Consider the following 21,075-nt stretch of genomic DNA (forward strand, 5'->3'; position numbering starts at 1 on the left):
GAGTGGACAACCCTGTCTTGTACCCTTCTGTATCTTTATCTCTTCCGTCACCATGCTATTTATAATCAATTTAGCCTTCTGTTCGGTATATATCGCTTTTACCCCGTTAAAGAAGTCATTGCCAACATCCATGTATTCTAGATTTTTCAACATGAAATCCCAAATCACCTTATCGAATGCCTTCTCGGCATCCACAAACATCATGATGACTTGTTTGTCAATTCTAACAGATAAATATTCTAGCATATTGATTATGCTTCTTGTGTTATTTCTCATCTGTCGCCCTGGCAGGAATCCCATCTGATCCTTATGGATAATTTCTGATAACTTTTTCAGCCTTCTTGCTAGGATTCCTGCGAATATTTTGTAGTCTGTGTTTAAGCAGTGAGATTGGTCTATAATTTTTAACCTGGGTTAGATCCGCATCTTGTTTGGGGATTAACGCAATATATGCTTCTTTCAAGTGTTGTTTGTTAACATGAGAGGATGGACATCTAAATGATACAGAACATTTGTGTCTCGTGACCTAAAAGAGTGTTGGGAAAGTGACCTAGGAGATGCCGCAAATGACTCTGATTGCAGGGGGAATTTGCAATAATTCTGTAAGGGCTGAAAGAGCTATGCTCAAAATAGTATTTGGGGGGGGCATTATGCCACTGTAAGATTACCTCATATTAAAAACATCATCTGCAAAATGTTGGCAATGTGGTCAGCATAATGGAATGTATTTCTACCTTTGGTGAGAATGTCCTCAGGCAGCCTCCTTTGGGGAATTAACAAAACTGCTCCATACCAGGTACAAACACAGGTACCCCAGAGAGGAAGACCACATCCTGATGAATCACACGCCCCTCCTGAGCCCTCCAGTCTGTCCAGCTTGTCTATCCACGCCTTGGTAATTCATGCCAGGATCAAGTGCTAGATAGAAGCAGGCATGCCCTGGGCTCTGCTCCTGGCCAGGGAACAGGAGCCACTGGAGATGCCCCCATCTCCTGGACCAAGCTGATCCCATATATAAACTCCATTGCTTTCTTTTTTTTCTTCTAATCCTTTTTCCTTTAATGTTGAGAAGCTTTGGTCTGGGTCTTATCTTTTTGTCATCTGTACATTGCTTAGAAAATGTTATGTTCTTTATTAGCTGCTACTGCTAATAATAATAATAATAACAATAGTCATATCTTGGAAGTCGAACAGCCTAGTTGTCGAACGTTTTGGCTCCCAAACGATCGAAACCCGGAAGTGACAGTTCTGCTTTGCAAACGTTCTTTTGGAAGCTGAACGTCTGATGGGGCCTAGGCAGCTTCCGATTGGCTGCAGGAACGTCCTGCAGCCAATCAGAAGCTGCGCTTTGGTTTCCGAATGTTTTGGAAGTCGAACGGACTTTCGGAACAGATTCCGTTCGACTTCCAAGGTACAACTGTAATGATGGGATTTAACAGCAACATCTGTTGACAGGGTAACTCAAGGGGATGAGGGAGGTAGTGGAAAGCGGGGCAACTTTTATGTTTCTGATCTCCCTTTCCCTGGAATGGCTTGTCTGCCCCCCACTGCCATATCTGCTCCTGCCCTATCTCAAATATTTGAACAGGGTACACATCCCTCCTCCCCAGATACTAATCCTGTAGTCCAGGAAAATGCTAACTATTATTTTAAGAATACCGCAGTACTACAGCAAGGCCAGAAAACAGTGATGGTAATGTGATTAGTGCATATGCAAACCAGTAAAAGGAGCAGCATTAATAAGCTGAAGTACAATTATCAAAATCAACACACATTATAGTACTATAACATATCACTGACCTTCTCCCCCAAAGTCTGTGGTATGGAGAGTGTTAAGAATGCTACCTGAATGGGGCAAATTTCTTACAACTGCATAATAAGAGGAGCCAAAACACTTATAAGACATGAATAGGTCATAGCAGTCTTCCCATTAACCTCCTGCCCAGGGCACGTAACTGACTAGATCCTTACCTGAAACTGCCTTGCAACATCTAGGGACAAGTGGGGGGGCCATCTGGCATTTCTTAAAAACACACAATTTTACTTTATTTTTTGAAAGGCTGACCTGGAATGCTAGAAACATGTGGGAGATGGGCCTTCCAAGCCAGAAGACAAAACCAGCCCATGATGGAAGTGCTGTAGGAGACAAGCTAAGGTGGCAGGGCCCAAGAGAAAGCTCTCACATTGATCTGAACACGCCAAGTAGGGCACCGTCGTGGCTTAAATTGAATCAGCTTGCGACACAAAGGGATGATTGGATTGGCAACATTGCCACGGGCTGGCAGAGGTGCCGCATGAACAGACATGGCTTCTCAAGCATGGCCTGAGAAAGGTTAAATGGGGACTTTGGGATGCAGGTGCCAAAACCCACAGCATCTTGCAAGGAACATCCTAAACCAAATATTGAGGGGAAAGGGGGAACACTTCAAGGAAGTAGCACCTGCTTCCTCCACCCACTCCAATTTTAGTGCTATTTGTTGCCTAGTCTCCTTTTACACAAAATGTTAGGGCAGCGACAAAACGGAGCAAACAAGCTGGCTCGTTCACCTCTAATATTTTTGCTCATTCACACCGTTCCCGTATTTTACATTAAGACCCTTTCCAAGATCTACAAGGAATCTGCAGAATAGGACAGACTTTCCCAACATTAGTTATACACAGTATTTCCCATACTACCTTTGGCAGGAATATAAACGGTGCTAGAGACTTCTGCATGAATTATGATGTGCACAGACTTTCTGCTTAAGCATTCTTTATACACAGGAATATATTCCTCACAAGGCTGCTTGTGTTCAGTCAAACAAGGCCTTCCTCCATTTGGTTTTCTGAAGAAGATGCTATCGCTTCCTCTCTATGGTGGACCCTGAAAAGGGGCAGAGCAGACTTATCTTTTTATATTCTGGCAACATTTAAATAACTGTTCCAAGGTACAAGGACATGTTCTTCAAACAACAATGCATGCTCCCGCTTCCCTCCTTTATTCATTCAGTAGAATGGACAGCAGGTATCTTGTGTGCGGTGTATGGGCGTGCGTCACATTTTTTATGCTCTCCTAAGGGAAAAGATCCCTGAAAATATAAAAACAGAATAGCAGGCAAAGAGCTAGGCTAAAAAATTTGCTTGTTTTCTATTTCCAGGGAGTGGGTGTTGTTTCACACAGGTGGAAGCATTAAAAAAAACGTTATCCCCACCAGCATTCTGAAGTGGAAAAGTTCACCTTATTCTGCCACATTTGTTGACCCAATCTCAGAAAGTGCACTTTGCAGACTGTATATTTCAGAACTTAAGGAGAGGAGAAAAGGTTGAATACTCGGTCATAAAAGCTCCACACCTGTGAAAAGCCAGCACACGAAGGAGAAGGTGTCCAACCTTAACTGTGAAGGTACATACTTTTTGATGTCAGAGAATAAACATGCAGTCCCTAGCAGCATTCCCAAGTCCTAGGAGGAGTATACAGTGGGTTTTTTTCCTGAAATGAGCAGGAATTAAACTACATTAGCAGTTGTCAAACTGAAATCATTCAAGTAATGACTCCTTCTCCCATAATTACAGAACAGGGAAGAAATGCAAACCATCAGTGCTGTTCATACTTGTTCTTATAAGAACTAAATCTATCCTTAAAATAAAGGATGCTAGCCAGATGTACACACTTCAGTGGATCAATTTACTCAATTTATTCTGATGTCATCAGTATATATTCAAACACAGGGGAAAATGCAACATCCACTTCATATTCCTCAAGAAGGAGATTGATTAAAACTTGAGAAAGCGCCAAAGGAATCAAAATGCTCTAAATAACGTTAACCTATCAAGCCACACAATTCACTCGAGAAGAGCACTTATCTGGCCTTGTGGCCCATCCTTCTGCCCTAAACCTGACATACCATAGGTGTGTGGTGACCCCGAGTCACTCTTTCACAACCTGTGAATTCATTTCCCTCACATACAGCTACTCAGTGATCCAAACCCATCAACATAATCCCAGACTAGACTGTTACATAAACTGCCCTCAGTCTCAGGCATGAACCCAAAATTACCATCGCTCTTAAGGATTTTGTCTACCAATATGAGGCAGCACTATGATTACAATTCCACAAAAAACCCTTTGACACTTTTTGTCTGGTACCAAAAATTCATAGGCCAGGGGTTGCGAAAATCAGTGCTATAAAGGAGGGTAACATTCGGAAATTCCTAAGAAGAACCATAACGACCACCATATATACTGAATCATGACATGCCTAGATGGCCATGTGAATGAATTTCAGGCAATCATGATCATTCCACACAGAACAGCTCATACCACCACGCTCATACCACCACGGAACTGTTGTGCTTAATCTTCATGCACAGCTACCATTACCGGTACATTCGTGGATAAATGAGAACACACATCACTACACTATGCAAACTTGTTACGGTTGACATACAACAGTCCTTCCTGAAAAGTTACCATCCGCCTCACCTAATATGCCTCAATATATTAATGTAAAAGGTAAAGGTAAAGGTACCCCTGCCCGTACGGGCCAGTCTTGACAGACTCTAGGGTTGTGCGCTCATCTCACTCTATAGGCCGGGAGCCAGCGCTGTCCGGAGACACTTCCGGGTCACATGGCCAGCGTGACAAGCTGCATCTGGCGAGCCAGCGCAGCACACGGAAACGCCGTTTACCTTCCCGCTAGTAAGCGGTCCCTATTTATCTACTTGCACCCGAGCGTGCTTTCGAACTGCTAGGTTGGCAGGCGCTGGGACCGAGTGATGGGAGCGCACCCCGCCGCGGGGATTCGAACCGCTGACCTTTCGATCGGCAAGTCCTAGGCGCTGAGGCTTTAACCCACAGCGCCACCCGTGTCCCATATATTAATGACTTATTTCTAATTTAGACTCATACTAAGGAGCTGCTCAAGAGGTTTCATCAGGATTTTCACCTTCTCCAGCTCCACCGTTTACTTGAGCTTTACCTAACAGCAACATATTATTTTCTAGGCACCACAGCTATTTTAAAAGAAAGCCACCTAGAAATCACCTTACACTGTAAGCCGACTGTTCCCTATGCATACCTTTACATAAATGACTATTATCCACAATGCAGAAAGCCCCTTCTATAGCCAATGATGCAAGCTCTAGAGAATGAAACATTACGCAGTAAGAGATGGAAAGTACTACAGGAGGGCTAGTTTTTTGTTGGTATAATCAACGCTAGTTCTGGCTCAATGTAGTAGTTAGCAAGCTTTCTACTTGTAAATCACTTCCACACTGCCCTGTCTGCCACCATTCCCCCAAGAAACCTTGCACATTGCAGTGGATTGAAAGATGTTCAAAGGCAAATCCTCAGTCCACTTCATTATAGGAGAGCGCCTGGAACACACCCAATACTCACCTGCAGATGTGTATTAAGGGATAATCAGCAGTGGTTGGTAAGCTGCCTTTTGGGGAAGCCTGTCTGCTAGTCTTGATTTACTCTTTGAGGAATCTCTGCTATAAGCTTCCAAGGAAACCCAGGGCTCCCCAGAACATAATTTGAAAGTCATTGGTTTAGTGAGAATATTGTTTTGTTGGTTTCACTTGATTTCGTGTCAAGTACTGTTATCCACCCTGAGCCATTACAAGGGGGAAGGTGTACAGGAAGCTGTACAATGTGAAGAGGTGGATTGGTGTAATATTTTACAGGTACCTCATGCAAAGCTAACATCCCTCAGGCATTCATAAGTTACGGTTCTGCTGTATGCACACTTAATACAGCAAACAACCCAAGCTTATTTAATGCAGTACTTTGGGGTGGATAGTTCGGCAGAAACAGCTATATTTTCCCACAGAATTCTTTTTATCTAAAAATGAACTATTTTATAAATCCAATTAGCAACGTATTGAATGGATACAATGAGTTGTACTCATCTAAGTTCTGGGTGAGATTAGCCCCATTAAAATTAATGAACCAGTCACATACATTAACTTCAATGGGTCTACTCTGAGTAGCACTAGCACTGAATATCATCCAATATCAGCCAAAATGGTATTTAATAAACTTTTTCTCCAGGAAGCACATTTTAAAGTATTATATGCCTATATAATTTAGCTATCTGCAAGAAAATCATCAGTATTCCCATATTGCGTATAGGGGAAACAGACATACAGGGGACAGAGATGGCGCTGGCATCTAAACCATTGAGCCTCTTGGGCTTGCTGATCAGAAGGTTGGCAGTCTGAAAGCACACCAGTGCAAGTAGATAAACAGGTAGCGCTGCGGCAGGAAGGTAAACAATGTTTCCATGTGCTCTGGTTTCTGTCACAGTGTTCCGTTGCACCAGAAGTGGTTTAGTCATGCTGGCTACATGACCTGGAAAGCTGTCTGTGAACAAACGCCGGCTCCCTCGGTGTGAAAGCAAGATGAGCACCGCAACCCCATAGACACCTTTGACTGGACTTCACCATCCAGGTGTCCTTTACCTTTTGTCATAGGGGAAACAGACTGTGAGCGGCATACCAAAAGTAATCAAGTCAGGGGTCCTTAAATCCAGGGTGTGGGATGTTGCTACACTACAACTCCCATCATCCCTGGTTGCTGGCCACACTATAAGGTGAACAGCATCTAGAAAGCCACAAATTTATTGACCCCTGCTTTAAAAATTTCTGGAGCCAATCTGCTTTTCCATAAGTGGCTTCTGCATCAATGAGGTAATGTTGAAATGACCCTATCCAATGGATCCTCCCCACAGTATTTCTTCTTATTATTATCCTGCCTTTTCCCCAGGTGCCTTACATATAAAACAGGATAAAACATAGAAAATAGGGACATTAAAAGTAATTAAACACTTACAGAACTGAAACACAACAAAAAGGTATATTTAAAAATATAGCTAACAAGAAGAAGAGGAGGAGGAAGAAAACAAAACACCATAGCACGAGCCCTTTTTCCAGTCAGTTCCTAAAGACCTGTTGGAATAATTGGCCTCCCTTCTCAGTGTTGTACCAATTACACTGGCCAGAACCCCATAATCAAGTTTAATACCTTGAGGCCTATCTCTTGCTCCACTCTTCTGCCTACTATAATCAGAAACAAGGAGGACTAGCATCTCTATACAACAACAGATTTTGGAAGATGGAAAATGGAAAGGACAAGGACAAGGACAAGACTACAGGCAGAGAAAGCAGCATGTAGAAAGGAGATACTGTAGTTATTGCTCAGAAAAGAAACACATGCATCATTCCAGAACTGGCACCAGTATTTATTTTATTTATTGAATTTACATCCCAGGTCAGCTGACACAGTAATGGCAAAAGATTTTTTTTAATCTAAAAGCAGTTTAAAAACATTATTTAAAAGTTAAAAACATTCACAATCAGTGATCAGGGTTGTCAGCAACAGTGTCCTTCTGTCATAAAATGCTTCGGTAAACAGAAATGTTTTTTTAATTTCTCGTGAACATCAATAATGAGAGAGAACACACCTCACTAAGGAGGGCATTCCAGGGTCTGAAAAGGCCCTGTCACCAGTCAGGCCAGCACAAGAACAAAGAGCAATACTCTGGCAGGCAGGTGCTAGAATCAAACCCAGAATTGGGACCAAACTAGATTATCCAGGTGGGCAGAACAGGGAACATGGAGCCTTCCTGATGCTTTTCATTACTACAGTTCCCATCCTCCCCAACTACAGACCATGTTGACTGGGGCTAATGGGAATTAGAGAGTCCAACAACGTCTAGAAAGCACTGGATTCCCCATCTCTGCAGTAGAGCCTTCTCATGTTTACAGGGTATCCTGTACCAAAAGTAATCCCTGACAGATAACTGTGCAATCTGTCCTGTTTTGTTGTTGTTTAGTCGTTTAGTCGTGTCCGACTCTTCGTGACCCCATGGACCAGAGAACGCCAGGCACTCCTGTCCTCCACTGCCCCCCGCAGCTTGGTCAGACTCATGCTGGTAACCTCGAAAACACTATCCAACCATCTCGTCCTCTGTCGCCCCCTTCTCCTTGTGCCCTTCATCTTTCCCAACATCAGGGTCTTCTCCAGGGAGTCTTCTCTTCTCATGAGGTGGCCAAAGTACTGAAGCCTCAGCTTCACAATCTGTCCTTCCAGTGAGCACTCAGGGCTGATTTCCTTCAGAATGGAGAGGTTTGATCTTCTTGCAGTCCATGGGACTCTCAAGAGTCTCCTCCAGCACCATAATTCAAAAGCATCAATTCTTCGGCGATCAGCCTTCTTTATGGTCCAGCTCTCACTTCCATACATCACTACTGGGAAAACCATAGCTTTAACTATACGGACCTTTGTTGGCAAGGTGATGTCTCTACTTCTCAAGATGCTGTCTAGGCCTGTCATTGCCCTTCTCCCAAGAAGCAGGCGTCTTTTAATTTCGTGGCTGCTGTCACCATCTGCAGTGATCATGGAGCCCAAGAAAGTAAAATCTCTCACTGCCTCCATTTCTTCCCCTTCTATTTGCCAGGAGGTGATGGGACCAGTAGCCATGATCTTCGTTTTTTTGATGTTGAGCTTCAGACCATATTTTGCACTCTCCTCTTTCACCCTCAATAAAAGGTTCTTTAATTCCTCCTCACTTTCTGCCACTGTCCTGTTTTATAAAACTTCAAAGAAGGTTCCACACATTTTGGAATGACAATTACCCATCACAGGCATGCAAATAGCAACACATTTAAGAGGGCAAGACATGCAAACCAGGAGTGCCATGCAATGTTGACTACAACAGGAACAAGTTACATTGCAGTCTTAAAACGCACAATGCTTTGCAAAGCCAAGGACCATATCCAATTTAGAATACAGTGGTACCTTGGGTTACAGACGCTTCAGGTTACAGACTCCGCTAACCCAGAAATGGTACCTCGGGTTAAGAACTTTGCTTCAGGATGAGAACAGAAATCGTGCAGCAGCGGTGTGGCAGCAGCAGAAGGCCCCATTAGCTAAAGTGGTGCTTCAGGTTAAGAACAGTTTCAGGTTAAGAAAGGACCTCCAGAACGAATTAAGTTCTTAACCTGAGGTACCACTATATAGGGAAGCTGAAAAATTATAAATTGCCCAAATCCATCATTTTACTCCAGCAAGCCATCATAGAACCGAAGCAGAACATGATCCCCAGTGAGCAAGGACTGCAATGAAGGAGGAATCTAATGGAAAGAGAAAGCTCTATGGGGGAAAGGTATATGCAAACAACAACTGTTCAGTGAGAAAGCCGTATGCCAGCACACTGTCTTAATACATAATCCCACCCCACCTAACTTGCAGGTATTTCTGCACTCTCCACTTCCAAGTATGTTGAGAGTTTTGAGAACGACACATTTAGTGAACAAATACTACAGTCAGACAAGCACTGATAACATTCTAAGAAAAGCAAGTGAGGAAGGCAACTCCACCTGCAGAAAGGTGAGTGCACAGTTCCTTGAACTAAAGTTATTCACTGACTGACAACACATACCTCTGAAGGAGGAACGACAAGGAGACCACACCCAGCATATGCCCAAAAGGCCATTTACAGCAAAGGGAAAGACAACATATAATCCGGAAGGGGCCCTGGTTTGGAAGAGAGCAAAAAGGAATAGAGGACTTTGGGAATTAAGCAGATGCAGTTTGCCTGTAAGCATGTCAGATTCCAAGCGCATTCAGCTCATATTCAGAGGACATACTAAAACTCCCTCAATCTTTGTGTGCATCTAAGTTTCGAGTACCTCATTTGGAGCTTAAGAACAAAATATTATGGGTGACACTCCAAATAAACTCATATCCCTCCTCGTTCACCAGTTCTTGTTGTGTCTGACCCTCAACATCCAGCAACTTAGAAGAATAAGGAAGAAAAAGGGCAGTTTCCTCAATGCCACACCCTCAATCACCCTCTAAATAACCTAGCCCCCTTCCACAGATACTTCTCCATGCCACCATTTCAGCAGCAAAGTATATCATGTATAGCCCTCACAAAATTCACAGCAGCTTATGTAAACCTCCCTCCCTCCTGACAGTTTGTCACCTACTCCTATTTTATTCACCCTCAATGTATCACCCAGATACATAAACCACCACATATTTATCTGCTTCACCTGTTCAGCTTACGTCTAAATCCTCAATCACCCGCAGACAAAAACCTCTGGCGCTGCAACACACCCCTTCCCCGGAAAGCACCTGCTCAACACCAACTACAATATTTCAAACCGGGCTAACCAAGCCCCGCAATGCTCTTGACCCACCTCTCCCATAAATTCTCGCATGCGTAACCCTCCCAATATCCTCAGCCTGTACACACACCAAGGGTCTCTCCCCCCCCCCCCCGCCCGCACTCCTCTCTAGCAACCCCTGGCTTGAAATAACCCCAGTACCTAAACAAGCGGCGACACTGGGGGGAAATAAAATTTAAATACAATTTACCAATCTCTCCTCCTCCTCTTCCTCCTTCCAGGCCCCTTTCTTTATACTAAATTTCTCCTGGTCAACGAATCAAAGTATCCTCTCACCTTTGCTCACCCCAGAAACCCCTCTTCTTCTTCCCCCTCACCTTCCCCAGCGCCCAGGGGCTCCTAGCAAAGCGCCCACCCCCTTCAACAACAGGCCAATGGGGCCCACCCCTCTTCTCCCCCCTGTTCCCAGTCCCTCCTGCTGGGCTTCCTCCTCCCGTCATCCCTTCGGCCCCTCACCGCCGAGCCCTCTCTCTCCACCCCGCCCCTGCTCGCCCACTCCCCAGCCCCGTGACCTCCGCAGGAACACGGGTCAAATGTCAAAGCGCAGCCCGCCCACCCAAAGGGTTCTCAAGGAGGCCACGTATCCCACACCCAACCAGCCGCCCCTCGTTGTGGATTTCGCAGCCCTCTTCGCTTACCCACAAGCTCTTCTGCCTCTCTGGTCTTCTCTCTCTCTTTCTCTCTCTGCTCCGGGGCCTGCAACCCGGAAACAGCCGTGTGCCCGCCCGGCGGCCACGCAAAATGGCGTCGAAGAGCACTCCCCGGGGCCAACGCGCACGCGCAACGTGGCTCCGCCTTTTCCCGTTCGGGGTAGGTGGGAGGAAGTGAGGCTGGTTGTTTGGGTCGCCATATTAAGAAGGTCCAAGAGGCCTGAGCAGAATCGGTGCTGCGCTCGGCCATGTTGGGAAGGGCACTGGAAACACGAAATCATAAAACTCGCAACTTTCAGGCTCGTAATTCCAGCGCCCGTGAAGGGGATTTCTCTCCCCGCCGCCCCAGTATCTCTTCAAGCCGTTTGTTTGCTTCGCCCAGCAAAGGAGGATAGCGGCAGGTTTAGGCTGAGGATAACTTTTGAGTTTGCAAGAGCTGTGCAATGCACGACGTAGCCCACCGTTTTAAACTGTAGGGGGGTGGATGTTGGACGGGGTTTTGCGGCAATTCTGGATTGTTTCCCACTTTGCAGGTTGAAAGCCCTTGCAGGATTAGGCAGGGAAGGTGGCTCACGACAACCCTGCAATGTAGTCCGGAGGCGTTGTGTAAATTAGAAACATCTAACCACATCGAAGTAGCCACGCCGCTGTACAACAAGAATCATGAAATCATAGGGATCTCAAAGATCGCCCGGTCCGATCTGCTGGCAAACGGAGGATAACGTCCCCGAAAAGCGGCTATGCAGCCCCTAAAAGGTGCCTTATATTTTGTATAATACAGCGGGTGTTATACTGCCCATTACTTTGTGCCTAGAGACTTTCTGAAGTCTTCATCTGTAGCCTGTAAATTACAGTAAATCTCGACTGCATATGGGATGTGTGTGTGTTTTGCCGCCCTCCAGTGCATATCTGCAGAATGAAGCCTCCTTTTTTTCCACATAGTAGCAGCTGGGCTAGCTCAGTCGGGGAAGCATGAAACTCTTGATCTCAAGGTTTGTGGGTTGGGCAATAGATTCCTGCATTGCTGCGGGCTGGACTAAATGACCCTCAAGTCCCCTACCAACTCCACAATTCTATGCATTTGTCTATGCAATCCGTTGATAACAGATTGTAGAATAAGCATCATCATGATTACTGAAACAATGAAAGATGAGCTGTTGAATGAATGAATGAATGAATGCAGCAGACTAGTCTTGGTATGAGAATAGGGGTGTTGCTAGCATGCCCCGTTTGCATCTGTGAAATGCTGGAGGACAGAGGCCTTGATTAAAGCCCATAGTTGCAAATAGGAGGATTCCCTGTTGTGCTGGGGTTGTTCGCACACTGAGGGACTTTGTGCTTTTAGAAGCACAGCAGTGAAACCTAGGTATAGTTCCTTTTCTGGGTTAAAACCAGAAGCTAGTTTCACTCTCAAATTCAAACAGATTTATATATACAAAACATGGATGCTCTATTATCAACTCACGGGTTGCTTCCACGTTAGAAGTTTACCCGTCTGAAATTGCCATCCTTGGTTCACTCACATTTCATAAGAAGAAGTCACAATATTGCTGCCAGCTCACTGCATTCCACTGAATTTTGCATTTTAAACTACTCATTTTTATTGTATCTGGGGTTTTTTAGATTGTGTACAGAGCCACGTACATTGATGGCACTATATAAAAGAATTTTACATAATCTGTATAAAAGCCGACCACTGATTTTATTTTTCACAATTATTTATTTCCACCATTGGCTTCTCACCCAAGTGCTGCAGTACCAAAACAATAACAACAATAATTATTAATAATAATAATATCAACAACAGCCAGACCTCCCCCCCAAAAAAAACCTAAGCTTCCCCAGAACAACACAATACATCTTACATTCCACCTCGCGGAAGCTTGTAGGGTTATATGTGTAGGCAAGCGATCCCCTCATTCCAATAGTAGAAAATTCACTGTACAATTGCCCAATGATACAAGGCTCTTCTTTAAAAAATAAATGTACAATTCAAGAGTGTCTTGTTAAAAATATATATAAATATATACACATCCTCGCATTAGGACCTGAAACTCTCACCGGGAGAGAGAAAAAGAAATATAGACAAAAGCGAGAGACCCTGAAATGAAAAGTCCCTGAACAGAAAGCCACTAGATCAGGTATGCGGAACCTGGTGCCTTCCTGATGTTGCTGGAACTCCATCAGCCCCAGCCAACATGGCCAGCAACAATGATATATAGGAGATGAAGTTCAGAAACATCTGGATTGCCACAGGTTCCTCACCCCTGCAAAAGAGGCAAACCCCCTCCCCAAGACACACAAATAAAAACAACCCTTATCAAAGAGAAGGGAGGAGGTCAGCAAAGAGAAAAGCCATTTTTAAAAAAAAACGAGAGAAATTCTTTACAACACCTGCTCTTTGATATCAATTTTTGACCTAATATATTAAAGCTGTTAGAAACATGGTAGGGAAAGCAGTTCATTTCTTAAAAGAGAAGCAGGCACCTTTCTCTCTTGACCTGAAATCCCTGCCCCCTAATCAAGAAATGTGTGGGAATGGGCTGTGGTTATTCAGTAGTGTGGACAATGCACTCTGGACTGGCTCAGAGGCATTCTTATTATTACTTCACATTTCCAGGATTAGATCATAGCACTGGAAACAAATTCCAGGGGGAACACACAGCTTTTGGGACGTAGCCCTGAGATATGATTCTTCCATGCAGAAGTTATAGGGCAAGACCAAGAGTTTTTATTTGGTATCACAGGGGTTCCCTAAGCTCAAAGCAACTTTTTAGTTGCTTTGCTCCAAGTAGTTGCTCCAAGTATAACGAAGATAAATAATTCACCTGTGTTTCTTGAAAGATGCTAGGAGGTTCAGTATTTTTGCAAGATAGCAGGACAATTCCACTGCAACCCACTGCTGACCCTCATAATCAACTGTAGGGTGGATTACAAATTCTCTGTGGGGGGAGGGCTGGGCTATATGTGTTTTTGGCAATCTGTGTCACAGAAAGTTGGTTAAAACCTATTGAGAGGGTCCACTAAATTCTATCCAGTTGTCCCAGATTAAATAATCCAAAATAAATAGTATCTCTGGTTCTGATCTCACAATTACCAGCATGGATTAAAGTCAACACTTTTGAGAACTGAAGTCTTTCTTTGAGGTCACTTGACCTTATTCGTACAGTACACTTCAAATCAACTTTTTGTTCACACAATTGGAGGGGAAGTACAGAAAAAGATCATCCCTCTTCCAACATGCTGTTTCCATAAAAGCTTATGGAAATCTTCCCCAGTCTTGTATTAATCTCAATAGTTTATTCCAGATTAACGTGAAGATAGATTGAAATCAACACATTGCATCCTTAAAGGCACTTTGGAGAAGTGAGAACAAAAATTGTTTTATCACTGTGTAACCATCAAAACTGTGTGAATAACAAGGGACAATATAGTTAAGTGTTATTGTGAACGTCCCTGTGATATTATAGAGAGGGGAAACCCCACTATCCTATCCTGAGATGGAAATCTCCCTGCCCCTCCGAGGCTCTCCCAAGTTGCTGAAGGACACATCCCAGGACTCAAGAGTGACCTATATCTAGAGCCCAGTTCAAGAGGAAGAGACCATTGGTTTCTTGCCAACACCCCCCCCCCAAAAAAAATAACCCACCTAAAACTAAATTTATTCAACACAAAGAGATGTAAAAAAACATTTGGACAGCAGCCAAAACCAGAAACTGTGTAAATCTAGACTACAATTAAAACTGTCATGGCTTCCCACAAAAAATCCAGGGAATTGTAGTTTGGTGAAAGTGACGAGGATTCTTTGTTAAGGCAAATCTTTAGCCCTAAGTCCCCGTCAGAGAACTGCAGTACTGTGGGGGCCTGAAATGACTTTTAGGCCAGTTAAGTTTGTAGCGAGCTCAAGGCGGTGGTTCTCCCCTCCCCATTTTATCCTCACAACAAACAGCCCTGTGAGGTAGGTTAGGCTGAGAGACAGTAACTGACCCAAAGTCACTGAGTGAGCCTGAGTGGGAATTCGAACCCTGGCCTCCCACACTCTAACCATTATACCGCACTGGCTCTGCCCCAATAAGGAACTACGACAGCCTTATAATTTTGGTGCCTGTTTTAAGTTCCTGTAGCTTAGATCCCAAAGAATGGAAATCGTTGAATACTGTCTTATCCATCAGAGCCAATCAAAACTGAATTTTAAGAACACCTGGGAAAAATATTTTCCCACTTCAGTTTACTTGGAGCAGCTTTTTAAAAACAAAGCAACGTTCTGTGAGAAGAGAACCAAAAAAATACTTTTGAGAGTCTCCTGTGAATTATTCTTAATAATAATAATAATGTTTCCACATTAAACCTTTCTAATACAGAAATAAAAATGCCCACTGATAAAGAGTAGTGTAATAGGAGAAATGAAAAGTAGAAAACTGACATTTCTTGACGTTTCTGCACACACTGCCTCTGGCAACTGTACTATGTCCGACTCATGACACCGGAAGCTTATTTTTCTGATTCACAAACTGTTCGTTTTCAAGGACTTGTTCAATTACGGTTATAGTGGGGAGGGAAACTGCCAGAAAGGGCATTGGCAGCTAGTGTGAGTTGTCCCACAAGCTAGTCAAGATGTCCTGCTTTGTCTTGACCTCCTCCACAAAACACTATTCCATCTGCTCATGCCATTTTGGGTTCAGTCCTCCAAACTGCTCTACACTCTGCCGTGAAGCAAAGTGAGATAGTCACCTCAGGCAACCGATTTGGAGCGCCGTTCCAGGTGGCGGAGAGGGAAACCGACAGATGGAGGATAAGCAGCCTCAATACTCCCTGGGAGATTCTTCTGCGCAAGTCCCACTCACAGGATGCCCTGGCGGAGTCTCCCTTCCCTTAAATGAAGCTCGCACAGGAGACCAAGAGAGCTCTGCCAATGGGCAAAGGCAATAGATTTGGGGGCACGGTTAAAAGAGCAGCACATTTTTCGCTTACTTAAATAGTGGTTTGCTTTTTTACTGCTGGGGGAGGGACGAGGGGACAGGAAGGTGCTATTTAGATTTTCAATCTCTGGCATCAAAATTATCTCGGGGCCAGCCCTGGCAGGAGAACTCTGTGGCGAATTGTGTCCCAAGCTCAAACCGTAGGAAGGCGAGGTGCTGTTTTGATTTTGCACCTCAGTCACCAGGATTTCTTGGACCAAGCTTGGCCATCCCTGCCATTTGGCAACTCCATGCTCTCCTCTCCCAACAGGGTCAGACCCTAAGGAGGAACCCCTGTACATCCAAAAAGTGCTCGAGTATTGCGCAGAGTAAACATTCTTTGCTAGTGATGCCTGCCCTGTGGGCAGCTGCCTCATTGGCTGTTTGACTCCAGCTTGTGAGAGAGCTCAAAGAGCAGGTTCTGATTGTCAATAACTTGGAACTGCCGGACGTAAGCTTTTGTCTGCAGCTGTTGGGGAGATGACTCCATTTCCAGGCCTGGGGGAAGAAGAAGAAGACAGTAATTTGGGAAGAGACAGCATTCTAAGCTAAACACAACTATCATGCCTAGAATAAGCAGATACTCTAAAGTAGGAATGGGGAACTGGTAGTCCGCCAGATATTATTGCATTCAATTTCCCATCATGCTCACACAATATGGTCAACAGCCAGGGACCTTAAGAGCTGCAGTCCAATATACAGAGGGCCACAGATTCCCCATCTGTTCCTTAAGGAGTCCAGGATTAGCCCCACCTGATAAGATCTTGCTGTCCCGAATTGTTTCATACTGAAGGCAGGGGAATGAATGTGTGCCCCACGTAAAATTCCCCTCCACACCCAAGACCTGTTGATCCAAAGTCCCATGTCTGACTCCCTCTGACATGATAGTTTTGTAAGATGAAATGAGAATATGATGGGTGGGAGCATTTGCACACGATTCCCATGCCTGAAGAATGAAACTACCACCCAACAATAGATACCTCAGATATGGACTTCTGCTCATTTGTTTGACGCTCGTATCCTGACGATTTTGACACTCAAACACGGCTGGCCAGACAAACCCAGGGTGGTGTGTATTTTGCAAATCTACAGCATCGCTCAAGTATGGAACTGAGTGTGAGGTGCAGAATCTTAAGGAAATCTGCAACTCATATTTAAAGTGAAAGCAAGTTTCTTCAAAGTTGCAAAGATAGACTTAAAATGTGATATATGGGCATCGATGCCGAATGAAATCTCATGACAACTTGGCCAACCCCCAAAATCTCCTCATCTCTGTTGCTGTTTGTAAGCACCTGGGATAGTTCAGTTGGTAGAACATGAGAGTCTTAATCTCAGGGTTGTGGGTTTGAGTCCCAAATTGGGCTAAAAGATTCCCACTGCAGGGGGTTGAACTAGATGATCCTCATGGGTCCCTTCCAACTCTACAATTCTGTGATTCCACAATTCTGCTTTATGTAGACTGTAAGCTCTCTAGAGAAAAGACCATGCTTCTTCTATGTTCTCTACAGCAGCATTTTCCAGCTTGTGGCTTGTGACCCGCAAATGGGTCACAAACCCTGTGTGAGTGGAAACTTCACAAGTAAACCCTAAGTAATTATTGTTTTTGATTTTTAACAGGTATGATGAATACCTTGTGCAATTTTTTGTTTTGTTGGCTTATTACAATACTGCGTTGATGCTTGTAACTGAACATCAGAAAGGTTTAAATTTTACACCTTAACACGTGGGAACTCCTCACTGGCAGCTGGTGGCAGAGCCAATGACAGTTTACAGGGAGCTGTTTTGAGTGACTATTACAACTCACCTTTGATGCCATTTGAGTAATAATAACTACTCAAAGCAACTCCCTCTATGAGGACTTTATGGTGAGCTATCCACAGATCTGCTGCCAAGGTTAGTTGGTAATAGTCAAGCCAAGTGTGATTTGAGATTTGGTTAGCAAAAATAAGAAATACAGTCACACCTTGGTTTTTGAACAGCTTACTTCTCGATCGTTTTGGCTCCTGAACGCTGCAAACCTAGAAGTGACTGTTCCAGTTTGCAAACAATTTCTGGAAGCCAAATGTCCGATGGGGCTTCCGTGGCTTCCAATTGGCTGCAGGAGGTTCCTGCAGTCAATCAGAAGCTGTGCTTTGGTTTCCGAACATTTTGGAAGTCGAACGGACTTCCAGAACGGATTCCATTCGACTTCCAAGGTACGACTATAACACCTTTGCCCTATGTGTCCATAATGATCTGGGATGATGTCTGACAGAACCACTCAGTGGCAAAAGGCAAGCTCAGCACCCCACCCCCACAACAGTTGCTAAAATGGGTTTTATCATGAAGAAAACTATCACAAATATCCATGGTTGGTTATATCTAACACAGCTCGTGCAACTGTATGTTTTTAGAATAAATTTTTATAGCTTACAAAGCATGATCCTGCAATCTGATGGCTGGTGTTCTTATTCCCATAAACATAACTGAGAATAACTTTTTAAGTACTGCACATATTTCAACAGTTTCCACATTGATTAATTTTTTTGCTTAGATGCCTCAAGTAAGGGTTATGAAACAGGCAAACTCGCAGTTATGATGCAGAAAACTGACAGCTGTTGGAGACCTGTTCATGTGACAATAATACAATGGGTCACCATACCAAGTGAATTTGGTCTTGTGGTTTGCCATACCAAAAAGGCAGGCAAGCACCACTCTGCAGCACCTAGCATGCTGCTGGTACTGAGCACCTGTCAAAAAAGAGTAGCAGTGAAGTAATTGCATTGGCTTCCCTTTGCATCCTTGGTGGGGGCATGGATACTCACAGAGGGGCCGGCTCCGGCACTTCCTGATTGTCCGAACTTTCTCTGCTACTGAGTGCTGCATAAGAGAGGAGGAGAAAGAGATGCTTCATTGTCCCAGAGCACCAGACCTTCAAATCTGCAGCTGGGAATCACTTTCTGCAAGAACCTTGGTGTTACTGTAGCTAAGATCTAAAACAGAGAGCAGCAGTGTTGTGCAGTGGCTAGAGTGTTGGACTAGGAGCTGGGAGACCAGAGTTCAGTTCCCCCACTCACTGGGTGACCTTGGGCCAGTAATTTTATCTCAGCCTAACCTACCTCGCAGGGTGGTTGTGAGGATTAAAGGGGAAGGGGAAGAACCATGTTGACACACCACCTTGAGCTAAACATAAATGTCATAAATGAACAAATGATCTGCACTGCTTTACATCTTCCATCAATATTTACCAACGGTTCAGTAACACCACAGAGAAAATGCTAGATTTCACAGCCACAGAAACACCTAGTACGTGAGTTGGACAGGAGACAAAAATGGATGCGTCCAAATGGTCCATTATAAAAATGTAAGAAGAGCCTGCTGAGGAGGCTGATTAAAACTTCTACTTGTCAAGAGTTGGGATTTAGGGGACTGGATAGCTCTGGGCCACTTTGCATGGCTAGCAAAACCAGAGTTATGCAGAATAATAAAGGTGGGAAAGCTGAATAGATTCTGCAAATTAAGAAAATGCACATCTTTTGCAGAATTTATACAGGTCACAGAGTTTCACTTTCCCGGGTGAAATGTAAAACATAATATTCATGGAGTACACAGGATTAACTCTAAGCAGGGTAGAGTTAATATACTGTAATAAGGAAAGTGCTTTTTTAAATATAGGATATATAATTTCAATTATTCGTTTGCATTAATTGGCCTGTAGTTTCCAGTGTGAATAGGACAGGGATTTCAGTGAATGAAATAAATCACACTTTATTATTAATATTGTTAACTGCCTCAAAATTATACTGTGCTAGAGGTCAGCAATTAGAGGCCCAAAGGGCAGATCTGCCCCCCTGAATAGTAGCAGCAGAACTGCTGCCAACCCAAAAGCAGAGAGAGGAGAAAGAGGTGGTTCTGGGGGGGAAACCTGTTGGCAATCTACTTTTGAGGATGGACTATCCTTTCCTCAAAGCACAGCTGTTGTAAAATTAGTTGCTGACCAGAAAGATTGGGTCTCTGCACAGTTATTGTTATATGCATAAGGGCCTTGAGAGATGAAGGCTTTTCAGCAGACTAAATAAAATGCCTTTATAGTTCTGTACCAGTAGAGGGAGCCTAACACCACTCTCTCCACTGGCAGAGGTTTTATGCCGATATTATTTTCCATCAAGCTATTTGAAATTGTGCCTGCTGGACATATTGCTCCCTTTGCCACCAGATTCCAAGGAGTAAACTCAATAAGTCTGACTTTTATGCTTTTTAAAAAAGAAGACACTCCTAACTTGTTGTTAAGAGTGGGGGAAGACGGGGAGAAACCTTTCAAACCTTTTAAAAGGTGGGGGAAGGTGAGAAAGACCAAGACACTCTCTTAGGCCTCACTCATTGCACCACTTCAGGGGTACAGAAGATGTAGCCCTCCAGGTGTTTCCAGACTACAACACCCATGACTACTGGCCATGTTACCTGGGGCTGATGGGAGTTGTAGTTCAACAACATCTGCAGGGCCACAAGTTCCCTACCCCTGGTCGTGTGTGTGTGAAGAAAACCAAAAACATTTTAAATGGGGGGGGGGGGCATGAACCACCTTTTACTTTTGTATTCTGAAGTCGATTCACTAAGCTGCCCTGATTTTCTACAACACCCAGTGGTTAAAGCAGTGATTTATTTTTTTAAAAAACCTCTCCTGCAACAGGGTCCTCAGAAGCTACTCAAGGGGTTCCTCAGTGGGGAGATCAGTGGACAAGCTTCGCTGAAAGACTGTCTCACTCACCTACCCCAAGCAATCCCTACAATGTGCAGAAGAGAATTGGATGGTGCTCTCAGAGTTCTTGAGGGAGGCGGGCGTGGAGATGCCTCACCACCAAATAAAGAAAACCAATTAATGCCAAAATCGGCTTCTAAGCTATTTACGAAGTACAAAAACCAGTTAGACGTGCATAATTAAAACACACAATAAAACAATCCCATTAAAACAACACATTAATTAAAGCAGGAGGCTCAGGTAAAGAGATCAAGAAAATGCCTATGTAAACAGGCATCGTCTAAACCCCACCTGATCCCGGCCTTTTCTCCCTCTGCTGCTTCTCCTGCCAGGTGAGAGGCAGCACCTGGCTTGCTGTAAAAAGACAGTGCTGTTGTGCGCTGCTTCTGACCTGTACGAATGGCTGTTTTCTGTAGAACTTTGCAACCAGCAAGTTTCTGCTCCCAGCAGCTGAGAGCATTATTCACAGAGGACAGCTAATGTTGTCATAGCTGATCTCCTTATAGAAATATGTAACTCGTCCCAAAGATCAGCTTCGCTACACAGGGACTGG

General features: G+C 44.1%; 2 protein-coding genes and 1 long non-coding RNA gene across 5 annotated transcripts in view; 1 reads left to right on the forward strand and 2 right to left on the reverse strand.

Moving 5' to 3' along the window:
- Nucleotides 1-10,941, reverse strand: part of WIPF2 (WAS/WASL interacting protein family member 2) — a 30,636-nt gene extending 19,695 nt beyond the window's left edge. Inside the window, exons 1-2 of one of the 3 annotated variants that reach the window (XM_079948832.1) lie at nt 10,815-10,932; nt 2,677-2,863 (exon numbers count right to left, since the gene is read on the reverse strand). The gene's annotated coding sequence lies outside the window, so the exon portion shown is untranslated. Of the gene's footprint in view, nt 1-2,676; nt 2,864-9,425; nt 9,521-10,814 lie in introns of all 3 variants that reach the window. The other 2 variants (XM_079948831.1, XM_079948829.1) reach the window with 2 other exon arrangements.
- A 98-nt stretch (nt 10,942-11,039) lies between these two features.
- On the forward strand, nt 11,040-14,916 carry LOC307200360. Its single transcript, XR_013832375.1, has 2 exons — nt 11,040-14,736; nt 14,785-14,916. It is a non-coding gene; the product is annotated as an uncharacterized lncRNA (long non-coding RNA).
- RAPGEFL1 (Rap guanine nucleotide exchange factor like 1) overlaps nt 13,193-21,075 on the reverse strand; it is a 52,342-nt gene continuing 44,459 nt past the window's right edge. The window contains exons 14-15 of the mRNA XM_079948748.1: nt 18,589-18,643; nt 13,193-16,282 (exon numbers count right to left, since the gene is read on the reverse strand). Of these exons, the coding sequence (XP_079804874.1) occupies nt 16,158-16,282; nt 18,589-18,643 (180 nt within the window). The 3' untranslated portion in view covers nt 13,193-16,157. The remainder of the gene's footprint in view (nt 16,283-18,588; nt 18,644-21,075) is intronic.

This window comes from Podarcis cretensis (genome assembly GCF_951804945.1).
Source record: "Podarcis cretensis genome assembly, chromosome: 13".
Taxonomy (NCBI): Eukaryota; Metazoa; Chordata; class Lepidosauria; order Squamata; family Lacertidae; genus Podarcis; species Podarcis cretensis.